The following is a 19,614-nucleotide window of genomic DNA, read 5'->3' on the forward strand; positions in this document are numbered from 1 at the left end:
TTTTTCTAGATGTATTTATTATGTACTTATAACTCCATTTTCTTGTAAGTTACCTTACAAATGATCTAAGTGGTTGTACAAGAGGTAGAGTAGTGGCAAATCTGGCTCTGTCTGCTCAGTGAGAATGATTTGTTTATTTCTTCTTTGCCTGGTCCAACTTCTAGTTCCTTCAGCAGTGGAGTGGCCTTTATTTAGCAGTCCATACATACCAGCTCTGTCATTACTGAAGGATACCATTTTGAACAGAAACTATTGGTGTATTTGGGGTACTGCATCAACATTAGCTAACCAGAAATCATTTAGAATTAAAATCAGATGTTCAGTCTCTGCTGATCCCCAACTTCGAAGCTATCATTTGGAAATGTTCCTCATCTTTAAATTTCTCCATGCCTAGTGTGCACGCTCCAGCCTGTTGTGCGTGCAGACTTCCAGAGCACAGGCATGTATAGATCTAGTGCTGTGACACAGTCCTGGCTCTCTCCCTAGTGCAGGGCTGCAGGCCGGCCGGCTCATCCTTTCGGCAGGATTTGGCCATCGGTGGCCGCGGCTTCTGGCACTTCTTTCACTCTGGTTCCATTCAGTCTCTTTCCATGAGGTTCCAGTTTCCTGTCCCTGGCGGGGAGTGTCAGTTCATGAGCCCACACTGAACTCATGCCGTTGTCATTCTCTCTTTTGGGGTGGTTTGTGTCATTTTCCAGTTTTTAAAAATAAATGTTATTTTTGGAGTGCTTTGTTGTGTGCTGTGGCAAATTGGATGGAGGGAGGAGCTGAAAAGAGCTGCGAGGTCCTATGGGCAGAAGCTGTCTTTTGCTGTAGAGAGCAATTTGTTGAGGCAGCAAAGGGAAAGAGCTCCCTCTTTTTACAGGATCCCTTTACCTGGCGGTGGTGTTCTGAATGCAAGCCTACCACATATGTGTGGGAAGAGGAAGGGGAAGAGTAGTGGAAATACATTTTCTGTGTATTTACTGTGTACCCTACCTGCCATCTTTCTCTAATACTTTTTATAATTGGTGGCCAATTTGACCAAGTTTAACAAAAGGTCAAGGTTTGATGATGTCTTACAGATAAGGGAGCTTCACTTTTGTTGAAATAGGCAGAGGGAGTGAAGAAGAAGACAATCTCTTCCAAGGAAAAGGCTGATTCAACTCTCATTAAACAGCAGAGAACCCACTTGGAAACAAGACCTGGACACAAGCTGTAACCAATTTTTTTTGTTTCTGCTACTACAACCAGTGCTGGCATTGCTGCTTCTTGATCTTCTCATTAAAACAAAGAGACACAAGTAAAAGCATACAAAACAGCTTTTTTAGTAGGAACATGAGGGTCTTGGCTGGACTTCCAACTTCTGCTCAAGCTATGAGGCAAACTTGCAGAAACTCAGACTCAGTAGTTTCTCCTTATCACTGGGTCAAGCAGATGTATCAGCTTGGTGAACTTCTCAAGGATAGTGCAGCTCTCCCTGTAAACCATCCTAAGAAGCTGGTGTCTGGTGATGGGATGGCATCTGGATCCCTTACAGTAGAGACGCAATGTCCTCTCGCTGGATATGGGCTTTCCAACAGCAACTCTTGATGGTTGGTTTTGGTGGACCCCTCTCTGCCTGTTCTAGGGCCTTGGAAGGCTGTGGTGGAAGTCCTTAACAGTTCAGTGTCTCTTTCTATTAGACAAGCATTCAGTGTTCTGACTTAACCGGGTCATGGGTGTTCATATGCACCACAGTACCCAGAAGGCAGTCAGATATTTGTGAGTTGTCAGTCAAGGCTCACCAAAATTACTGAAAAACGGTGCTAGGAAGAAATACCATGGGCTTTCAGGCTGCTTTGATATTGGTTAAATGTATAAATGTTACAAGGAGGAAATGGCCTTAATAATTCTGATTCTTTGCCTTCCTTCTATCTTTGCTTTTTAAGAATTCTTCCTAATGCTTTTTTTCCAATGTCTCCAGGACTATTCCACAACCATCAGCTGAAGAAGGGTATCCCAGAGTAGTGACCCTGTGGCTTTGCATTGTCCTCTGGCCACAAGTTTTCCAGAGACAAAAACTCCCACTTAGAGCAGGGAAGCAGGATGGGGATGATACACAGTGGTTGCAGGTTTCACTGTTGGCCAAGAAGAACTCGGGTTGGTTGACAGGAGGTTCAGCTGCTGGCTCGGCTCCCATCACCACCATGTTTCTCTTTTCTGACTCTCCACCCCTTCATAGAAGCTGGGAAGAAAAATTTAATGTGCTCTTGTCTTTGCTGTTTAGTTTGGTTTGCAGTTTAAACTGAGGTCCAGAGTTGAACAAGGCTGTCTTTTCAGTCTGGAAATTTCTTCCTAAAAAAATAGTATTGTGGGTACCCAGGAGAATGAAGAGACCGGTATCCCTCTCCACCTTTCTTTTTTGTTTGATATTTGCAAAAAAAACCCCTCTATTTCTTTAACCTTATTCTCTCCTGTAATTGATTTTGGTGATCAATTTAAAATTTAAAAATGCAAAATATATCTTACCTGCCCCTGTGCTACCCTTTAAATACATTTCTCTGATGTTCTCTTACTGGCTGAGTGGGCTGAAAAAATCTGTGTTTATGTATGTATTCTCACAGCTGTTTTCATTACAGTTCTCTGTCCTGGATGCTGTTATTTTGTACACTGTATTTTGTATTTTGTACTGCCTCTCACCAGTTCCAGCTTTCCCGAGCCTGTGTGTGGGGAGGACACCACTCCAACGAGGTGAAAGCTTTCTGTTAGCTAAAACACCTCATCAGAACCAAGGTCCTGGAGAATGGACGTTCTGCCTGGCTGCACTGAGGGCACTGGTCTTTGAGACAGGTTTGCCAAGTAAGATCTTTTTGAACTCTTGTGGGTTGCATAAAGTGAGGTGGGCAGCTGAAAGGTAAAGTCCATTGTCAGGAGGAAAATTGTGGTGTCTTTGCTGCAGCTCTTGGGATATTGGCTGACTGTGCACTCAGGAGGTGCTTCTGAGGCTGCTGAAAACCCACAGCAGACCAAGGTGCAGGGGATTCCACTGAGTGTGTCAGGTTTGACAAGGAGCACTTTGAATAGCAAAGTAGGATCAGGATATTTTGCTTCATTTAAAACTCCCCAAAAGTTAAATTTTTTTAATTCAGTTTTTAGGTGCTGGAAAAAGATGATTTTGTACAATGACATGTTAATGATCATCTAAGATTCTAATCCAAATTTTTGTTGCCTTACATAAAAGAGGTGAAATTGAAAAACTCTAAACATATTCAAAACAGCATAGTATCACTGTGGTAATTCTTTCCAAAAGGAAAAGTTTATTTGAAGTTATTTGATGTTATTTTTTTCAATGAAAATGCCACTTGATGAATAAATTCTGTTTTAAAATTTGTTCTTCATGGATTAGTTCTCATAAATATTTCATTAATACAGTGCAAAATAACAGGTTATGTTATTATATGTAATAGGATAAGTAGTTAACTATAATCAAATACATAACTCCTAAAAGCCTCATCTCTATAAGGTGATACCATTGGCAAAGTAGTCACAGTTAATTGCAATATTTCCTTCTCTGGAGTCTGTCGCAGAAGATGGGATGTCTCTGACTGATGTCTAGGGATGGATGTTCAGTGCCATGACTGGACAGCCCAGAGTGTCTTTGCTTTATTCTGAGACCAGCATGAAAGGTTCCCACTAAACACTGAGAATTATGCTGTGTATTTTGGAGGCAAAATTAATCCTTGTTCTATCTTTTCTTCTACTGATGTAGGCCTAGGGGAAATGCAATTGGGTAACTGCAGTACAGAATCAATTTAGTTATGAAAGTTCTTAACTAATAGCCAAAGTTCCTTAAATACTATGATTTTTGGCTAGACATGAAACACAGCTGTGTGGAGAAAATCCTTTGAGTAGTTGGATCTATTACAGAACCACAGAATATGCTGAGTTGGAAGGGACCCATCAGGATCATCAAGTGCATCTCCTGGCCCTGCAGAGAACATCCCCAAGAAATCAACACCATGTGCCTGAGAGCATTGTCCAGATGCGTCTTGAGCTCTGTCAGGCTTGGTGCTGTGACCACTTCCCTGGGGTCCAGTGCCCAACCACCCTCGGGGGAAGAACCTTTTCCTGATATCCAACCTAAAGCTCCCTCAGTTCAGCCTCCTGCTGTTTCCTTGGGTCATGTCACTGGTCACAAGAGTGAAGAGATCACTGCTTGCCCCTCCTCTTCCCCTCACAAGGATGCTGAAGACCACAATGAGGTGTCTCCTCAGTCATTTCCAGGCTGAAAAGACCCAAGTGACCTCAGCTGCTCCTCATAAGACTTCCCTTCCACACCCTTTACCTTCCTCATGGCCCTCCTTTGGACATTCTTTAATAGCTTAATGTCTTTGTTATGTTGTGGCACCCTGAACTGCCCATAGGGTTCAAGGTGGGGCTCCCCCAGTGCAGGGGACAATCCCCTCCCTTGCCCAGCTGCAATGCTGTGCTGATGCACCCCAGGACAGGGTTGGCCTTCCTGGCTGCCAGGGCATTGCTGGCTCATGTTCAATTCTCTTTTGACCAGGACCCCCAGACCCCTTTCCACAACACTGCTTTCCAGCATCTCATTCCCCAGTCCGATTCCCTGGTCTAGCTCCTTACATTCACATACAGATGGTCTTCTCCCCTGAGTTGTTCATGGTTGTTGTCTTTGTGAGTGCATATGATGGCCAGAATGATGCCTCTGTGGTCACAATTTATGCCTTTATAAATCAGGTTTGTTTTGAGGCAGTTGGCTTGAAGCTTTGAGATCTGAGATCAGGAATGCTGGGCAGGTGCAATGGGTTTATTACAATAACAGCTGTGAAAGAGACTGGGATAAAACCACAATCACAAGCAGCACCATAGGACATAGGCTTCTGTCCTCAAGGGAACCTTGTGTCTCATTAATATACAGACCCATAGCAATTTAGAAGCATTTTGGGAAGTTCCTACTCTCTCTTCAAAATGCATATGTGGCAGAGAGTACTTGTGTGCCCTTGCTCAAGACTCATTCCTTAACACAACACTTCTTGGATAAATGAAATTACATGAGAAAAAAGGCTGGTTTGCTTAACAAGTACTTGTCAAAGTCAGCATTTGCAAAATGTCATGTTTTAGTCTCCACAGCTTGGAACAGGAATGGTCACAGAAGTGTGTGTGCACCTCTGGTCCTGTCCCTGCTGAGGAGCTGGTCCCAGGCAGTGTGGATGTGCTGGTGCTCACTGGGTGAACACGCACAAGTGCCAGGCACCACCTGTGCTTGTGCTGCTCTGGTGTTCCCTCTGACAAGCTGCAGGCTGAACTCGTTAAACTACTGCTGTTTGCTACAAGGAATGACCTGCCAAAAATCTGCACAGCCCTGTGCCACTGGGGCCAGGGGAGCTGGCCCTCCCCGCTCACCCCCAGCTGCCCTGTCTCTTTACAAAGAAAAGAAATTAATTCTGTAATAATCCAGAATGGCATTTTTAGCCTTATGTAAAAATGTCGAGGAAGACAAAGATAAGGATTATTTCTTAATTAAATATGGATTTTATTTTGGTTTTTGTTTTTACTCTAAAAGCAAACCAAAACAAGTTTCTGCCAAGAGCTGTTATAGCCCACCCTCTTCCTTATTTTTTTTAAATTGTATTTTTATATGCCTGGCAGAATTAATGATGAAAATCTTTCCAGCTGTGACTTTGCCAGAATCCCTTTCTGAAGCTCCTACTAATTTGGATTAAAACTGGATGGATGAAAGCCTCAAACAGCAAATCCTGGCAATAGATTTGCTGAGGCCCCACAGCATATACTCCTCCAACTGTTCTTATCTTCTGAGGAAAGAAAAAAAAATTAAACATAATTTTGTAATTACACAGTTGTTAGTATTCTCCCTGCCTTTCACTTCCCTGGCCTGGGACACAGGGTCCCACCACCTCAGCAGCCTGCTGGGGCTCCCCTTCTCCCCTTTTCAGAACAGGCCCCTGGCTTTTGCAGGGCAAGCTTTTAATTGCAGAATGGTGGAGTTTTTAAACACTATCTTGTACCAGCCACACTAAATGTTAACAGCCAGCCTGGATTTTAGAGAGAGTTGCCACCCTGGGATGTAACAATTCAGACTGGAAACGGTGTGTGTGCAAGCCTCTCACTGCAAGGGTGAGAAGCCACCAAGCTTCCTGAGTCCTGGCTGCCGGGTGTTCACCTCACTTGCTTAATTCTAGCAGCATTGGCGCCGCGTTGTCTTACTGACCAGGCTTCCTGGAGCCAGCAGCTGCAAGCTTTCCTACTGCCACAGACAATTCAATTAATTTCTTTAAATTGGACAAATCGATCTCTGGCAAGTAGCCCATGTTCCTGCTCCTCTTCCCTCTCGCCAGGAGAATCTTCTGGAAACTTGTGAGCTTACTAAGCCCTTGCCCCGTGAGTTCCTCCCTTCATGGCCATTCTGAAGCCAAGAAAAGGCAGTGCTCTGAGCATGGGCAGTGCTGTGGGATGCTGACAGCCTTGCCACAGGCTGCCCTTTCCACCAGCACAGCTCCTCCAGGTCTGAGGCTGCAGCTCACAAAGGCACCTAAAAGCTACTTGTGAGCACGATGTCTTAGATCCCAGTGCTTCCTGGAGGGGATGGCAGGAGCTCCTTGCTGCAGATGCTCCAAGCACCTTGCTGGCCTGCCTGGAGCACCTCTTGCATGGAGAAGGAGCATGAATATTACCAGTTATATTGATGGCATAGTCTGTTAATTATTAAGAACAATAGCAACTTTCACCACTTGCAATTTCTGGCAACTCTGAAGAATGTGAAGGAGGTGGCCACTTCTAAAGCATTTTGGGAGATAATGTAGGCACAGCAGCATCTCCTGTCTCCAGGCTGTGCCTGCTGGCATGGAAAGACATGCAGCCCCTCTGTTCTTCTGTGGGAGACCTACCCGTTCCACTAATTTCCAGTGGGCCAAAGGCTTTGTTTTTGTGGGGTGAGCTCCTTGTCCCCATTAGCTGCTGTTTTGATACATCACTGTTCAGCAAGTATGAGCTGAGAGGCTGTCTCCAGCTGCTTTGAGCTTTTCTTTCCTTCTCAGGATGCCTTGAGGTAGTCATGAGTGTAGTCTCAAGGCACTTAGTCTCATGTCAGTGCCAAATCTCAAGCAGCTCTGTTAGTGTCCTTGTAGTCAGTGGACAGGGCACTTGTCCATCTGCTCTTCTGCAGCTCTTGCATGTGCACAACTCAGCCTTGCTCATTTAGGAGCTACTCTGGTTGGTAGTGTCTGTTTTTTTACTGAATTTTGTTTACAGTGAAGCCAGTTAATTCACCTTCATTTCATACATGCATATAAGCAACCCCCTGCTTCTGTTGCACTGGATGAGAATATTTGTTGGGGTGTGTTTTTAGTTCCCCCATATTATGGTTTCTCCCTCTCCCCCTCCTTATGTTACATGATCTGTCCCTCCTTCTCCTCCTCCCCCTTTCGCCTGCCAATCCTCCCTTTCCCCACCCCAGTTATATAACTTTCCTCTGAGTCATTCCCCAGACCCCACCCCAGGGCCTGTCTGTCACCCTGAGGCCTCTCCCTTCTATCTAGAACCTTCCAGCCCCTGCCTCAGGTGATAGGCTGATCCCCGGGGACCCCTCCTTCCCCCTCACCTTATTGGATCCCTCCCTTGATTGTCATTCCCTTCACCACTCCCTGGTTATTCCCCATTGGCCCACAGTTGTTCCCTCCCCATGTTGACACCCCCTGTTATAGCCCCTTGCTAGCTGTATCCCTTTGCCTTTTGGGGCATACCCTATTCAGGTTGAGGTGTGTCTCGTCGACCACCAATAAACTTGAAGTTTTGGTACCCCCTTAAGGACGACTCCTGCGTCTTTGTCTACGTCCCAGAGGGTCTCTCTCTCGAGTCTGTGCAGCAGGACTCACGGGTCACACCCCTCGCCAACGGTGGCCATAGGGGGTGGCCTTTGTTGTCCAGTGTGCCTGACATCTGGCTAGCTGCGGACCACCAGAGGCACCGCAACAACTTGGCGTCAAACGTGGGGCCTGGAATCGCTGCCAGACCCCTCGGACAGGACCAGCGGGGCTGCCGCCCCTGCATTACAAAACCATACGCGACAGCCTGCAAGAGGTCCGTGGCCGCTGAGTTACCCCCAGTTGTAGCAGGCCTTGTTTTAGAGGTTGCGCTCCTGGGGAACGGGAGAGGCAGCTTCCCTGGAAGTCTCTCCCCGACAAAGACCCCACCCCGGATTTTCTGTTGCCCCTACAGACTTGGTAAGTAGAGAAAACTCCCTACATCTTTTCTTTCTTTCCCCCTTCATTTTCTCTTCTTCTGGGTGCGGGACGAGGGGATTCTTTCCTCTTTTGTTCCCTGGGTGGGGGGAGAGATTTTGGGCTGTCCGGTGGGGGCTGTTTTGATTCTTTTTCCTTTTTTCTCCGAGGTGGGATTTTCATTTGCTCTGCACTGCACTTTAAAACAATGCAATGGGCAATAAGCTGTCCGCAGAGCAGAAGGGGGTCTTTCTCCAAGTTTTGGGTGTCCTAATGGGGGGGTGGGGTGTCTGTTAAGAAAAACCAAGTTAAAGATCTAGTGAGATGGCTCTTTCTCCATTTACCGGAGGTGACTACCACCGAAAAGGTAACTGATATTCAATTTTGGGATCAAGTTGGCCAGAAATTAACAATTTTAGGAAAAACGGGGAGCAGTCAGATTTCTAAATTAACATTTTGGGCCTTACAAATTCGAACAATTCTAAAATCAAAAGAGGGGATGGAGACAGAGCCACCATCTAATAGATCTTCCCCAGTTATGTTCTCCCCTAGCCCTCTTCCCTCCCCGGTTTCCCCCAGACCTGGGATTCTGAGGGGAGCAACCCGTGATCCACCGTGGGGCTGCTACCGCCTCCCTGGCTCTCCTCAGAATTCCAGATCTCCCCGCCTGGGGAGTCATGGACGTCCGACTCCCCAGGAAATTTCCAGTCCCCGTTTCTCCCCGAAATGTACAGCGCTATCCAAAACAATCCCCCAAGTTTGTTCGGTTTAATGTCCCCGATTCTCCTTCTCCTCAAAATGGCCCCCGGAGAAGTCAAGATGGCGGAGGCCGCATGGCTTTTCCCGCCTCTTGTTCTTCCCCTCAAAATGGCGCTGGTGCCGAGGGGAGACAAGATGGTGGGTGCCACGTGGATTTTCCCACCTCTTGGTCTTCTCCTCCCCAAAATCCCTTTCTTTTCTCCTCCAACCCCTTCCAGTCCTTCGACCCTTCCCCAGGTTCTCGCTCCTCCCTCTCCGTTGCCCCTCCTCCTCCTGGCAACCCCGCCCTCAGCTCCGCCCCCAGTTCCCATGAGTTTTGCCCCTCCCCGGGTTACGCCCCTAACCTAGTCCCTCCCCTAGCCACTCCCCTCAGGCAGAAGGCCCTCCTCCCATGGGCTCCACCCACTCCCTTGGCCCCTCCCATTTGGAACCATCTTCTGGTTCCCACAGTCCCCCTTCCGGTTCCCACGATTGTGGGGCCCGGGGGGTGGGGCCGGGGAGCAGAAGCTGCTCTCAATTACCAACAGGTTCCCTTCCCAGTAACACCAGTCCCACACAGACCCTTCTGGCTGCGCCGGTGACCTACATCCCACTGGCCGAGGGCGGCACTCGTGCCCAGTGGACTCTGCTGCCGTTCCAGGTTACCAAAGAGCTATGCAGAGCGCAGCGGGAGTTCATTAGGGAGAGCAAGTGCTTCCGGGGGATACTGATGGCCACATTATCAACGGACCTTACCCCCACCGACGTCCGCCAGCTCTTCTCCTGCCTCTTGACTCCTACGGAGTTCTTGAGGTGGGAGACAAGAGTGGCGGAAGGAAGTCCGGGCCTCCCTTTTACAACTTTGGGAGAACCCGGCCACCGCTAATGACGCGGGGGGAAGGATGCTCTCCACCGACCACTGCGGACAAGCAGAGTGGGCCGATGGAGGGCGACAGGCCGCAGAGATCCCCCGGAATGCATTGCGAAAATCCGTGTGGGTGGCGGAAAGGGCGTTTTTAAATCTTATACCTAAGGGTCCGGTCTTGAACTACCTCAAGATCGTGCAGGCCCCCAATGAGACATTTTTAGATTTCATCGAGAGGCTCCGCAGGTCGGTGGAGCTCCAGATTAAGGATGAGACCGCGAGGCAGGAGGTGCTGCGTGAGATAGCGGCTGTCAACGCCAACACCCAGTGCAAAGCAGCCATCCTGAGCCTCCCTCTGGAGCCGAAACCAACCCTGCAGGATATCTTGGAGGTTTGTGAAAGAAGGTTGACCTCTCGATGACAGAAGATCCACCTGCTGGGGGACCTGCACCGGCCACACCACCGCCATCCAGACCAAGACCAGCCCGACATGCCTACGCTGCCAACGCCGGACCGCCGACACCACATCATCGCCCTCGACCCATGCCGCGCAGCCAGAAACCGGGATACCGGTGCTATTTGTGTGGGACTCCGGGACATTGGTTTGGGGACTGCCTCCTTAAAAGGGAATTCCAGCACTTTAGGAAACAGCAAGGCGGAGTTCCCTCATGTCCAGCTAGCCCAAGCACTGTTCACACACAATTTTCTAAATTGTGCATTTGAAAACCTGAACTCTCCCATCACGCAGCGCTTTACAACCTACCCTCAGCTGGAGCTGAAAGAAAAGCCCCCGGTCCTTAAAAAAGACCCTGAAACCTGGAAGTTACAAGGACCATTCGAACTTATCGCCAGGGGGCGGGGATACTCATGTGTGGCTATGCCATCAGGACTAAGATGGGTGCCTGCCACGTGGGTGCGCCCGTATATTACAAAATCAGTCTAGGCTGCATTAACCCGGCAAGTCAAGGATGTCTGTTGGAGGAGAAGGCGACGGATCAATTCAATTTAAGTTAACCCTCGCTAATTCTGTGTTTATATTTATTTTACAGCCTCAGCCCGAGACCATCAGAACAACATGAACCCCAACCACCTGCTCATCCTACTATGCCTCATCATCCCCAGCTATACGTGGATCATTCCCCAGCCAACCAAAAACTTGACTTCCAAGGCTGGGGACGTCCGGAAAGCCATCAACCAAATGAGAGACATGATTAAGGACATCAAAACAGAGACTGGGGATGGGTTGAGTGACCTGGTGGGAAATTGGGGTATCTCGGGCTGGGCCACTTCTATTTTACATTCAGGTTTAGTGATTGTGTTTATTCTTATTTTAGCCCTTGTTATGTTCAGGATTCTGAGACGGTTGGTGTCCAACCTTATCACTAAAGCTCTAACAGTCCATGCCACGAACCCGGCTGTGCTCCTCTCTGCCCAGGGACCCGAGGTGGACGAAGAAGACCAACCAGTCCCTGAACCAGAAGGACCCTGGGTGGAGACGGCTCCCACCTGCCAGCCGTGGTTCGCCGACACCTACCCGGACTCAGAATTCCTACCCTGACCCAAATTTAATTCATTTTAAGAGACTTTTAAAGACTTTTATGGACTTTTTCACCAAGTTTTTCGTTTTGTTTAAAACAAAAAAGGGGGAGTTGTTGGGGTGTGTTTTTAGTTCCCCCATATTATGGTTTCTCCTCCTCCAGACATGGTCTGTCCCTCCTTCTCCTCCTCCCCCTTTTGCCTGTCAATCTTCCCTTTCCCCACCCCAGTTATGTAACTTTCCTCTAAGTCATTCCCCAGACCCCACCCCGGGGCCTGTCTGTCACCCTGAGGCCTCTCCCTTCTATCCAGAACCTTCCAGCCCCTGCCTCAGGTGATAGGCTGATCCCTGGGGACCCCTCCTTCCCCCTCACCTTATTGGATCCCTCCCTTGATTGTCATTCCCTTCACCACTCCCCGGTTATTCCCCATTGGCCCACAGTTGTTCCCTCCCCATGTTGACACCCCCTGTTATAGCCCCTTGCTAGCTGTATCCCTTTGCCTTTTGGGGCATACCCTATTCAGGTTGAGGTGGGTCTCGCCGACCACCAATAAACTTGGAGTTTGGTACCCCCTTAAGGACGACTCCCGCGTCTTTGTCTACGTCGCAGAGGGTCTCTCTCTCGGGTCTGTGCAGCAGGACTCACGGGTCACACCCCTCGCCCGCGGTGGCCATAGGGGGTGGCCTTTGTTGTCCAGTGTGCCTGACATCTGGCTAGCTGCGGACCACCAGAGGCACCGCGACAAATATTTATGAAATAGTTTTGCCCTCTTCATTTTCATCTACTTTGTCCATCCAAAATTGAGCCAGTTTGCTTTTGATATACAAGAAAAAACAGTAATTCAATAAACACCCAGGAGAGCAAACACCCAAAGATCAAAATCTCTCTTGTTCTCTTGGCAGTCACAGAATTTATTTCCTTTTGTCCATTTTATCAGGTTTGTGGCTCATAATTTCTATGAGCTGCTGCCTACTTCTCCTTTTATCGTGGGTTATCTAAATATTTGTGCAGCTAATTTTATTTCCCCTTTCACTAGATTGTTACTTTATATGTATGATGCTTTGGGGAGCTGATGGGTAAGATAGAAATTCTGCTTGGGAGTACTGGGTTGCACTTCATGAAAGGTTCTGCAGATGAGTTATTGCTCCACAGCAAGTCCTCAGCCTGCGGTTTCACAAGCATGGATGCTAATGTGACAGTGCAGTGCTGCTGAAAGGAATGGGGTTTGTGCCTTTTCCCTATTCCCTGGTCCTGGCTTTCTCACCCTCTACTCAGCAGAGTTACACTTACACTGACCCTGATTCTTACTGGAGCATTTCTTGTGCCAGTTCAGCATACTAAACCAGCATAAAACTGGCGGTTTTGCTGAAACAGATTATCCCAAGGAAATTAATCTGCACCTTCTGAGGTGACCTGTTGGATCAGCTTGTGGTCATGAAGCTGTGGTCTCTGTCATATCACTCCTAGACCTCAGGCTGACTGTGGAGGCTGTGGAGCTCTTTGCTGAATTGCCCAAGGACCTTCTGGCAGAAGGAAAGCAAATGATGGTCTTTTGTGTGACAGAGACTGTGGCTTCATAACCACCATGAGCTGATCCAACAGCTCACCTCAGAAAAAGGAAATTGAGACCATGCCTTTGAGAAAAGGGACAATACGCTAAAGTGAGAAGGGCTGCCTTTGGGCGTTGCTTATTGACTTGAGACTTAATGCTTTATTACATTTTTCCCTTAACTGAAGAGCTGTGTTGTGGGTGCTGAAAGATTTCTTTCCTCTTGTGATCTAGGGGCAAGGTGTGCCAGAGTTAACACAGGAGCCATGAAGATCAGTAGTGGAGATACAAATGGTCCATGCGATTTACCACCTTGGAGGGGCATAAAGAGATCTGCAGCTCTGTGGCATTTGCAGTCTCTCTTCAGATTTTGGAGGGTTTTAAGGTATGGAGAAGTCCAACCACAGTATATGCCACAGAGCAAAAATCACCTTTTTTGTGCATGTGATTGTGGATATTTGTTATTCAGATGGTCTCTTTTAAAATACCTCCTAATTACTACTTTTCTTTTCCTTTCAAAATCTCTCCAAGCTGATTTGGCTTGTAATAGTTTCCAACACTGTGAAAGTGGCCCTTTTGGAATACAGTGTTTCTGCTTTGGTCTTTGGCCTATTTGGAATTGCATCTCAGTGGCTACTGGTTTTGATTGAGAAATCAGTCCCTTTCTCTCAGTCTGTCGGCTGAGGGTTGTCCTGGGATTCCTTTCATTTGGATGCTGCAATGTATTAACCAAAGCATTTCAAGAGCATGCCTGGATAGTTGGTGTGAGGATGCTGGGCTGTTGATTTTTTTCTCTGTGTGGTTTGGTGAGACAGTCCTTGTCGGTGTGGGTAAAGTCTTGAGTAGGAGGACGTAAGCCAGACTGAAGATGTGAGATCACTGACTGGTTAATCCAACCCTGAATAATACGAGGGAGCAGCAGTGTTGTGTAGCAGGTTGTCACTTGCCAGCCAAACAGCAGCACACAGAGGAGTTTTGGGATGTGCCATGTGGGGATATTTTTACTAGACATGCTGAGATGATGAAGTGGTACAAGAGTGACAGAGCAGCAGCTGTGACTGCAGTGGGTAACCCAGAGTTTATATCCTGCCTGAAGCAGGAAGGTGGTTGCTGTATGAGAAATGAAAGAACACATTCATCTCGGGGCTAGGGAGCATCTTCTTGTGTGGAACATCTGCCTTCAGGAAGGCAGGGTTAAGACTGTTTGCTGTGGCCCTTCCTTCTGCAGATTATATGGGAACCCAGAACTCCTTATCCTGCAATGTTTCCAAATAGAGAACTTACAAAGTTACTTTTGTTGGAATTCTGGATGCTGGAATCCTGGACTTCTGTGCTGAAAGGCACAGACCACACAAGAACATTGCATCTGACCTGAGGCTGTGGAGAAGAGTTTAAAAATTGATTGATAGTATGGGGATTACTGAGTATGTAGTTGGTTAGAAGTGTGTAATATCACGGGGTGAAAAACTTAGAGGTTGGGGTTTTAGAATATAGAAATAAATATGAAGCAAGATGGAGGTTTTAGGGTGGAGACAGGTTGTTCTTCTTTACCTTCTTCTTCCTTCTTCTTCATGGGTTTGGGTCATGTTTTGTGATTGGACAGAAAGGTCTGCATTGCGGGCTTCGAGGGATCAGTTATTGGGTAAAAGGGAAAATAATCTAGGTTTCATTTCTTAATTAGATACTTTACTTTTAAAAGGCCATGTAGCAAGAGTTAGTTAGCCATTTTGTGCCTTGCTAATGAAAAGCTGCCAAACTCATGGTTGTGAGACTATTTCACTGATAAGAAATAGTAAACATCTGAGTCTGAACATGGAAAGCTGTCTCAAGTGCCTTCAATCCCAACCTTGAGAAACCAGTAACTTTGTGTATTTATGTAAACCACAAGTTCTCAGGCTCTCAAGATAAGAAAAAAAACATTGATTTGTTCAAACAGGTCTAGAGGAAGCCACAAAGATGATCAGAGGGCTGGAGCACTCTCCCAGGATGACAAACTGAGAGTTGAGGTTGTTTAGCATGGAGAAGAGGAGGCTCCAGAGAGACCTTCTGGCAGCCTTACAGTACTTAAAGGGGAACTACAGTAAAGATAAAGAGGGGAATATTTATCAGGGAATGTAGTGATAGGAAAAGGGGTAACAGTTTTAAAATGAAAGAGGGTAAGTTTACATTAGATATTAGGGAGAAATTCTTCCCTGCAAGGTTGTTGAGGCACTGAAACAGCTTTCCTAGAGAAACTGTGGATGCCCCATCCCTGGAAATGTTGAAGCCAGATTGGATGCAACCTGAGCTCTGAGCAACCTGGTCGAGTGGAAGGTGTCCCTGCCTATGGCAGGGGAGTTGGAAAGAGATGATCTTTAAGGCCTCTATGCTCCTATAGTTTCATAATTTGAGTGCCATGCATTCCTGAATGCATTTGTACTCAGAAGATCCATATGAAATAGACATTTTTCCCATGTTAGAAATGGGACTTGCCCAAGGCCATACATGATGTCATGAAAATGAACATCTCCCCAATGTCAGGCTAGCTCCCAAACCACTCCACCAGCTTTTCTTCTAGGGCTGATCACAACCAGCTCACAAATCCGTATATCCACTGGGATTTTTTTCTGTGCTAGGAGATCAGGGAAGCAAAATGTTCTGGATCTGTAAATCTTAACCTGGATCTATCTGTAAAACTAGTAGTTTCATAGATTCTGTTGTAGCATTTAATATTTTACTGCTTGTAGGCACTATTTACATTGATTTGCATTCTAACTGGAAAGAACCAAAGAACCACAGGACTGTACTAAAAATACATGAAAGAATGATTTTAAAATAAGTGGGGAAATTCATGTTGAATGTTCTCTTGAACAAAACTTCCTAGTACCATGAGAAACAATGCAAGTGAATTTGTCACTTACTGTTCAATTTTTCTGGACAATTAGTACAATCTTAAAGTAAATCTTCAAAGGTTGTAATCTGCACAATTGGTTTCATTCACTTTGGCTTGTCAGTTGTAAGAAGGCTACTCTTTATTTTATACTAAACTACAGCAAACAGATCAAGACCTAGGAAACTGAGAAAATCAATCCTTTATTGTAGCAGTTATCTTCAAAGCTTGTCTGAAAGATTTCTTGCAGAAAAGCCATCTGTGTTAGGATTTCAAAAGTAAAAAATGAATGCCTATGATTGCTAACATCAAGAAAAAATAATTTATCTATGGAATATTGCTACTCTGTGAGCACTGATGGTGCTGGGACTGAAACACACTCATAGATTTTCATTAAAACTGGAGTTGTTGCTTATCCTCCACATCTAAACCAAGTGTCTGCCTTATTTAAATCAGCATTGGGCTGAGATACCCAGCACGAGAAACAAGAAGAATAACATTTAATTTTTAAGAAAGCTTTCTGCTATTAATGGCAAATCTTCATGGGAGTCATACGAGAGCGGAGATGTCATTTAAAACTTACTGTTCTTCCATGTCACCTTCAGGCACATTTTACCAGATCTGAAATCTATAGCAGTGTTGACACTATTCTCTCACTCCAGAGAGAATAGACCATTCAGTCCTCCTCCATCACTCAGCAGAGCTGTGACAAGGTGAAGAGAAAAACATCACAACATTTCAGAGAGGCTGTCTTAGCCTTCTTCACAGGATGCAGCACATCAGCGCAAAGAAGAGGACGGCGTGGTGAGGTACCTCCAGCACATGCCCAGAAGATTATTTTCAAAGTTTTATGTTTGTTCTTCTAGAAATGAATTCCCATTATATGATGATGGATATTTTCAGTCTTAAAGGTAAGAAACCAGACTATCAGATTACTGGCTACCAGATATGGATAACTGATCGTGTTGGCTGTTCCGGCAGCCTGTGATTTAATGTCTGTGCTTAACTCTGCCTTTCTAGCATTTACTGCTGCAGATGGATACTGGACTGCTGTTCCTAAATGAAGTTGGAATAATAGACTCTAGAGATGGAAAAATACCTAATGGTTCATTTCCCCATAGATGCCAAGAAGACATTATTAAAAAAAACACAGGCAAATATCTTCCATGGCAATATTTTACAATGAAATATTACACCCTCTATATAATTTGGGTGGAGAAAAGGAGACTTAGCAGCTCCTTGGCTTAAGGTTTTGACAGTCTGTAAGCTTGGTACCCAAGAGTCTTCTGGTACCATTCACCTTTTGCTTTGCAGATTTGGAGCACCTGGGAAATCAGATAGGGCAGTTTGTAGTGTCCCACTAATGTGCTATGCTAATACAAAAGTTCTAAAAAAGAATGTCCAGAACATTTGTTGAATCGCAAACATGAAGCACCCAGTCCCACAAGTAGCTTTGTTCATAAAAAAGCACAAGGGTTGTACCTTTGCAGGAGTCCCTGCCACAGCTGTAGGATGTGTTTGCAGCTATAGTGGTGTCCAGGTGTGCTTCACTTGGACTCACAGCTGCTCTAAATGGGGCAAAGGGGGTGCCTTTCTTCAACAGGATCCCCATCTGCTGACTGTCCTATTGCACTGTTAGTTTTTGAGTTTCCTCAGAACTGATCTCAACATGTGACTCTATAAACCAGGAGTTTCATCATTCAAAGACACGCATGTTTGTATGTTTTTGTAAATCTGTACTATACAGAAGTAACTAAAATACCTCATTTAGGTTATTGAACCTATAATGGAAAAAATGTCCTGCAGGCACTACAATGGTTTAATTGGCATTCAATTGCTTTTACTCTTTCAGGCTTTTAAAGAAAAATATCAAAGAATGAACTGTAAAGCCAGATGTATATCTCCAGAGACTTAAATAGTCCAGTCTCCAGTGACGTGCTTTAATTCTCCTCCCACTTAGTAATTTTACATTGATGCAAGTTCTTTGGATAAGAAAGGGCAACTGACCCCACTGAAATTACTCTTCTTGCATTGAGTTGGAAACAATGAGATCTCACAAAATATGTAATCTCATTAATTATGAGTGTATCTGCATTAATGTCTTGGAGGTAAGCCAGAGGGAGACTTCAGTCTATGCAGTTTTGCACATGCTTAGGTGCTTAGCCAGGTTTAGGAATTATTATAGGTACAGAATTACTGATGACCAAGCTTTTCCACTCCTTTCCCCATTCTTTCGCCACTCCTTTCCTCACATTGTTACTTAGATTTCAGTTAGTTCAGGTGCTCTCTGTTACATTAATGTTTGCCTGAAAAAAATACCAAACCACAACAAAACCCAGCCCCAAAAAGACCCACACCAAAGTCTGGGTTTTGGTTCTGAATGCCTTTATTTCAGATAGTCCTTGTCATAAGAGGGTCCTGCTACACATAGCTTTGAGGCAATGTACCAGCAGCCACTGTCAGGTCTCCTCTGAGCACTGCCCACATGGGCAGTCAGAGGGAAAGGGGATCTGTGCCCAGCTGCCTCAGGCTACCACAGACCCCCATTCTCCTAAAGTCCCCTTCTCCCCCCTGCAGTGGGAAGTCAGCTGCTTTATTTTGTGCTATCAATACCTCTTCTTCAAAGCAGGACATTGTGCTTTGTGGTGCAGGGCTTGGAAGGACCAAAGTGTGCCATGTCCTTGTCTCTAAAGGTGTCAGCTTAGTGTCAGTAAAGACACTCGCTCCTTAGCAGGAGCAGAGCAGCCGGTCTCTTGAGTCCTCCTGGTGGCTGCAGTTCTAGGAACACACTGGGCTTATCCAGTCAAGTGAATGGTCAGGGCCTCTATGTATAATGTGCAACCCAGCAATAAGGTGGTGTAGGGGTTTAAACCCAAAGGAAATAGCATCTCTTTATATGAATTGGAAGGGAGTTTGAAATGCCAAGGTCTCGTTCTGTTTTTTTTTGTGGGTTCACCTTCCTCTTTACAATTCATTTCTTATGACAGAATGAAGTTTACTGAGGTCTTTCATTTTACTGACTCCTGCCCCAGAAGCAGAAACTCGGGATGATGTAGGATCTATGCCAGCCTCGGTTTCTTTTCTCTTCTCCAACAGTTGTCATCTGATTATTAACAGCCTTGAAATGCATACAATAAGATATATATTGGAGAAACAGATACAAAGTATGGTTTCAACTAATGAAACCATATAATAATAATGATCAACTTATATATATTTATTATGGAAACCATGATCTTTCCTGTTATCATTGGTTTAAAATATGACTAATTGTTTGGAGAGACCAGCAGTTTAGTTGGATGCTGGCTAAATACTGTAAGTTGCTTAAGAATGAAGTAGTTGATTCTGATGATAAAATATGCTCAAATATTATTACAGTTGTGTGTTTGCATGAAAACCGAGGGGAAAGGTTCAGGGTGTGTTTTTTCTGTTTCTTTTTTTGGCTGATTTCTTGGTTTTCTTGGCCAACAAAATTGTTCCATGTCAATCTGATTTGCAAAGAAATTGTTCAATAGAGACCTGTAACAGCTTACTAGAGCTGTTGGGGTATTTTTGAACTCAGTGATGTTTTGTTAGAGACAGAGGATAGAAATTGCTTTAATTCAAGGGTCTAACTAATAGAACGAACCTAAACTTGTTATTAATTCTATGTGCAAGAGAAGAAATTGGGAAACCACAAAATAGTAGGTCATTCATATATATTCAGCTCCATTTCTGTTGTAACAAGGATCTTGGGAGAGGCTGATATGTCTGTTTTAAGGTTCTATTTTTCCTTTCTTAATATAACTTTGAAAATCATATGGCAGAGAACAGGGGGATTTGTAATATTATATGTC

The 19,614-nt window shown here is 45.5% G+C and overlaps 1 protein-coding gene across 1 annotated transcript; it reads left to right on the top strand.

The window, feature by feature from the left end:
• The first annotated feature begins 1,696 nt into the window (after window positions 1–1,696).
• On the top strand, window positions 1,697–11,937 carry LOC116808104 (uncharacterized). The gene is made up of 4 exons (XM_032747507.3): window positions 1,697–1,743; window positions 1,946–2,121; window positions 7,758–8,222; window positions 10,872–11,937. The coding sequence occupies exons 1-4, from the start codon at window positions 1,697–1,699 to the stop codon at window positions 11,378–11,380; spliced, it is 1,197 nt and encodes a 398-aa protein (XP_032603398.3). The 3' UTR covers window positions 11,381–11,937.
• Window positions 11,938–19,614: the final 7,677 nt, after the last annotated feature.

Source organism: Taeniopygia guttata, chromosome 3 (assembly GCF_048771995.1).
Source record: "Taeniopygia guttata chromosome 3, bTaeGut7.mat, whole genome shotgun sequence".
In the NCBI taxonomy this organism is placed as follows: domain Eukaryota; kingdom Metazoa; phylum Chordata; class Aves; order Passeriformes; family Estrildidae; genus Taeniopygia; species Taeniopygia guttata.

Coding starts and splice junctions, on each gene's coding strand:
- LOC116808104 (XM_032747507.3), top strand. CDS start 1,697: ATGGGTGTTCATATGCACCACAGTACCCAGAAGGCAGTCAGATATTT. Junction 1,744..1,945: donor CAGAAGGCAGTCAGATATTT/GTGAGTTGTCAG, acceptor CAATGTCTCCAG/GACTATTCCACAACCATCAG. Junction 8,223..10,871: donor CTGTTGCCCCTACAGACTTG/GTAAGTAGAGAA, acceptor TTTATTTTACAG/CCTCAGCCCGAGACCATCAG.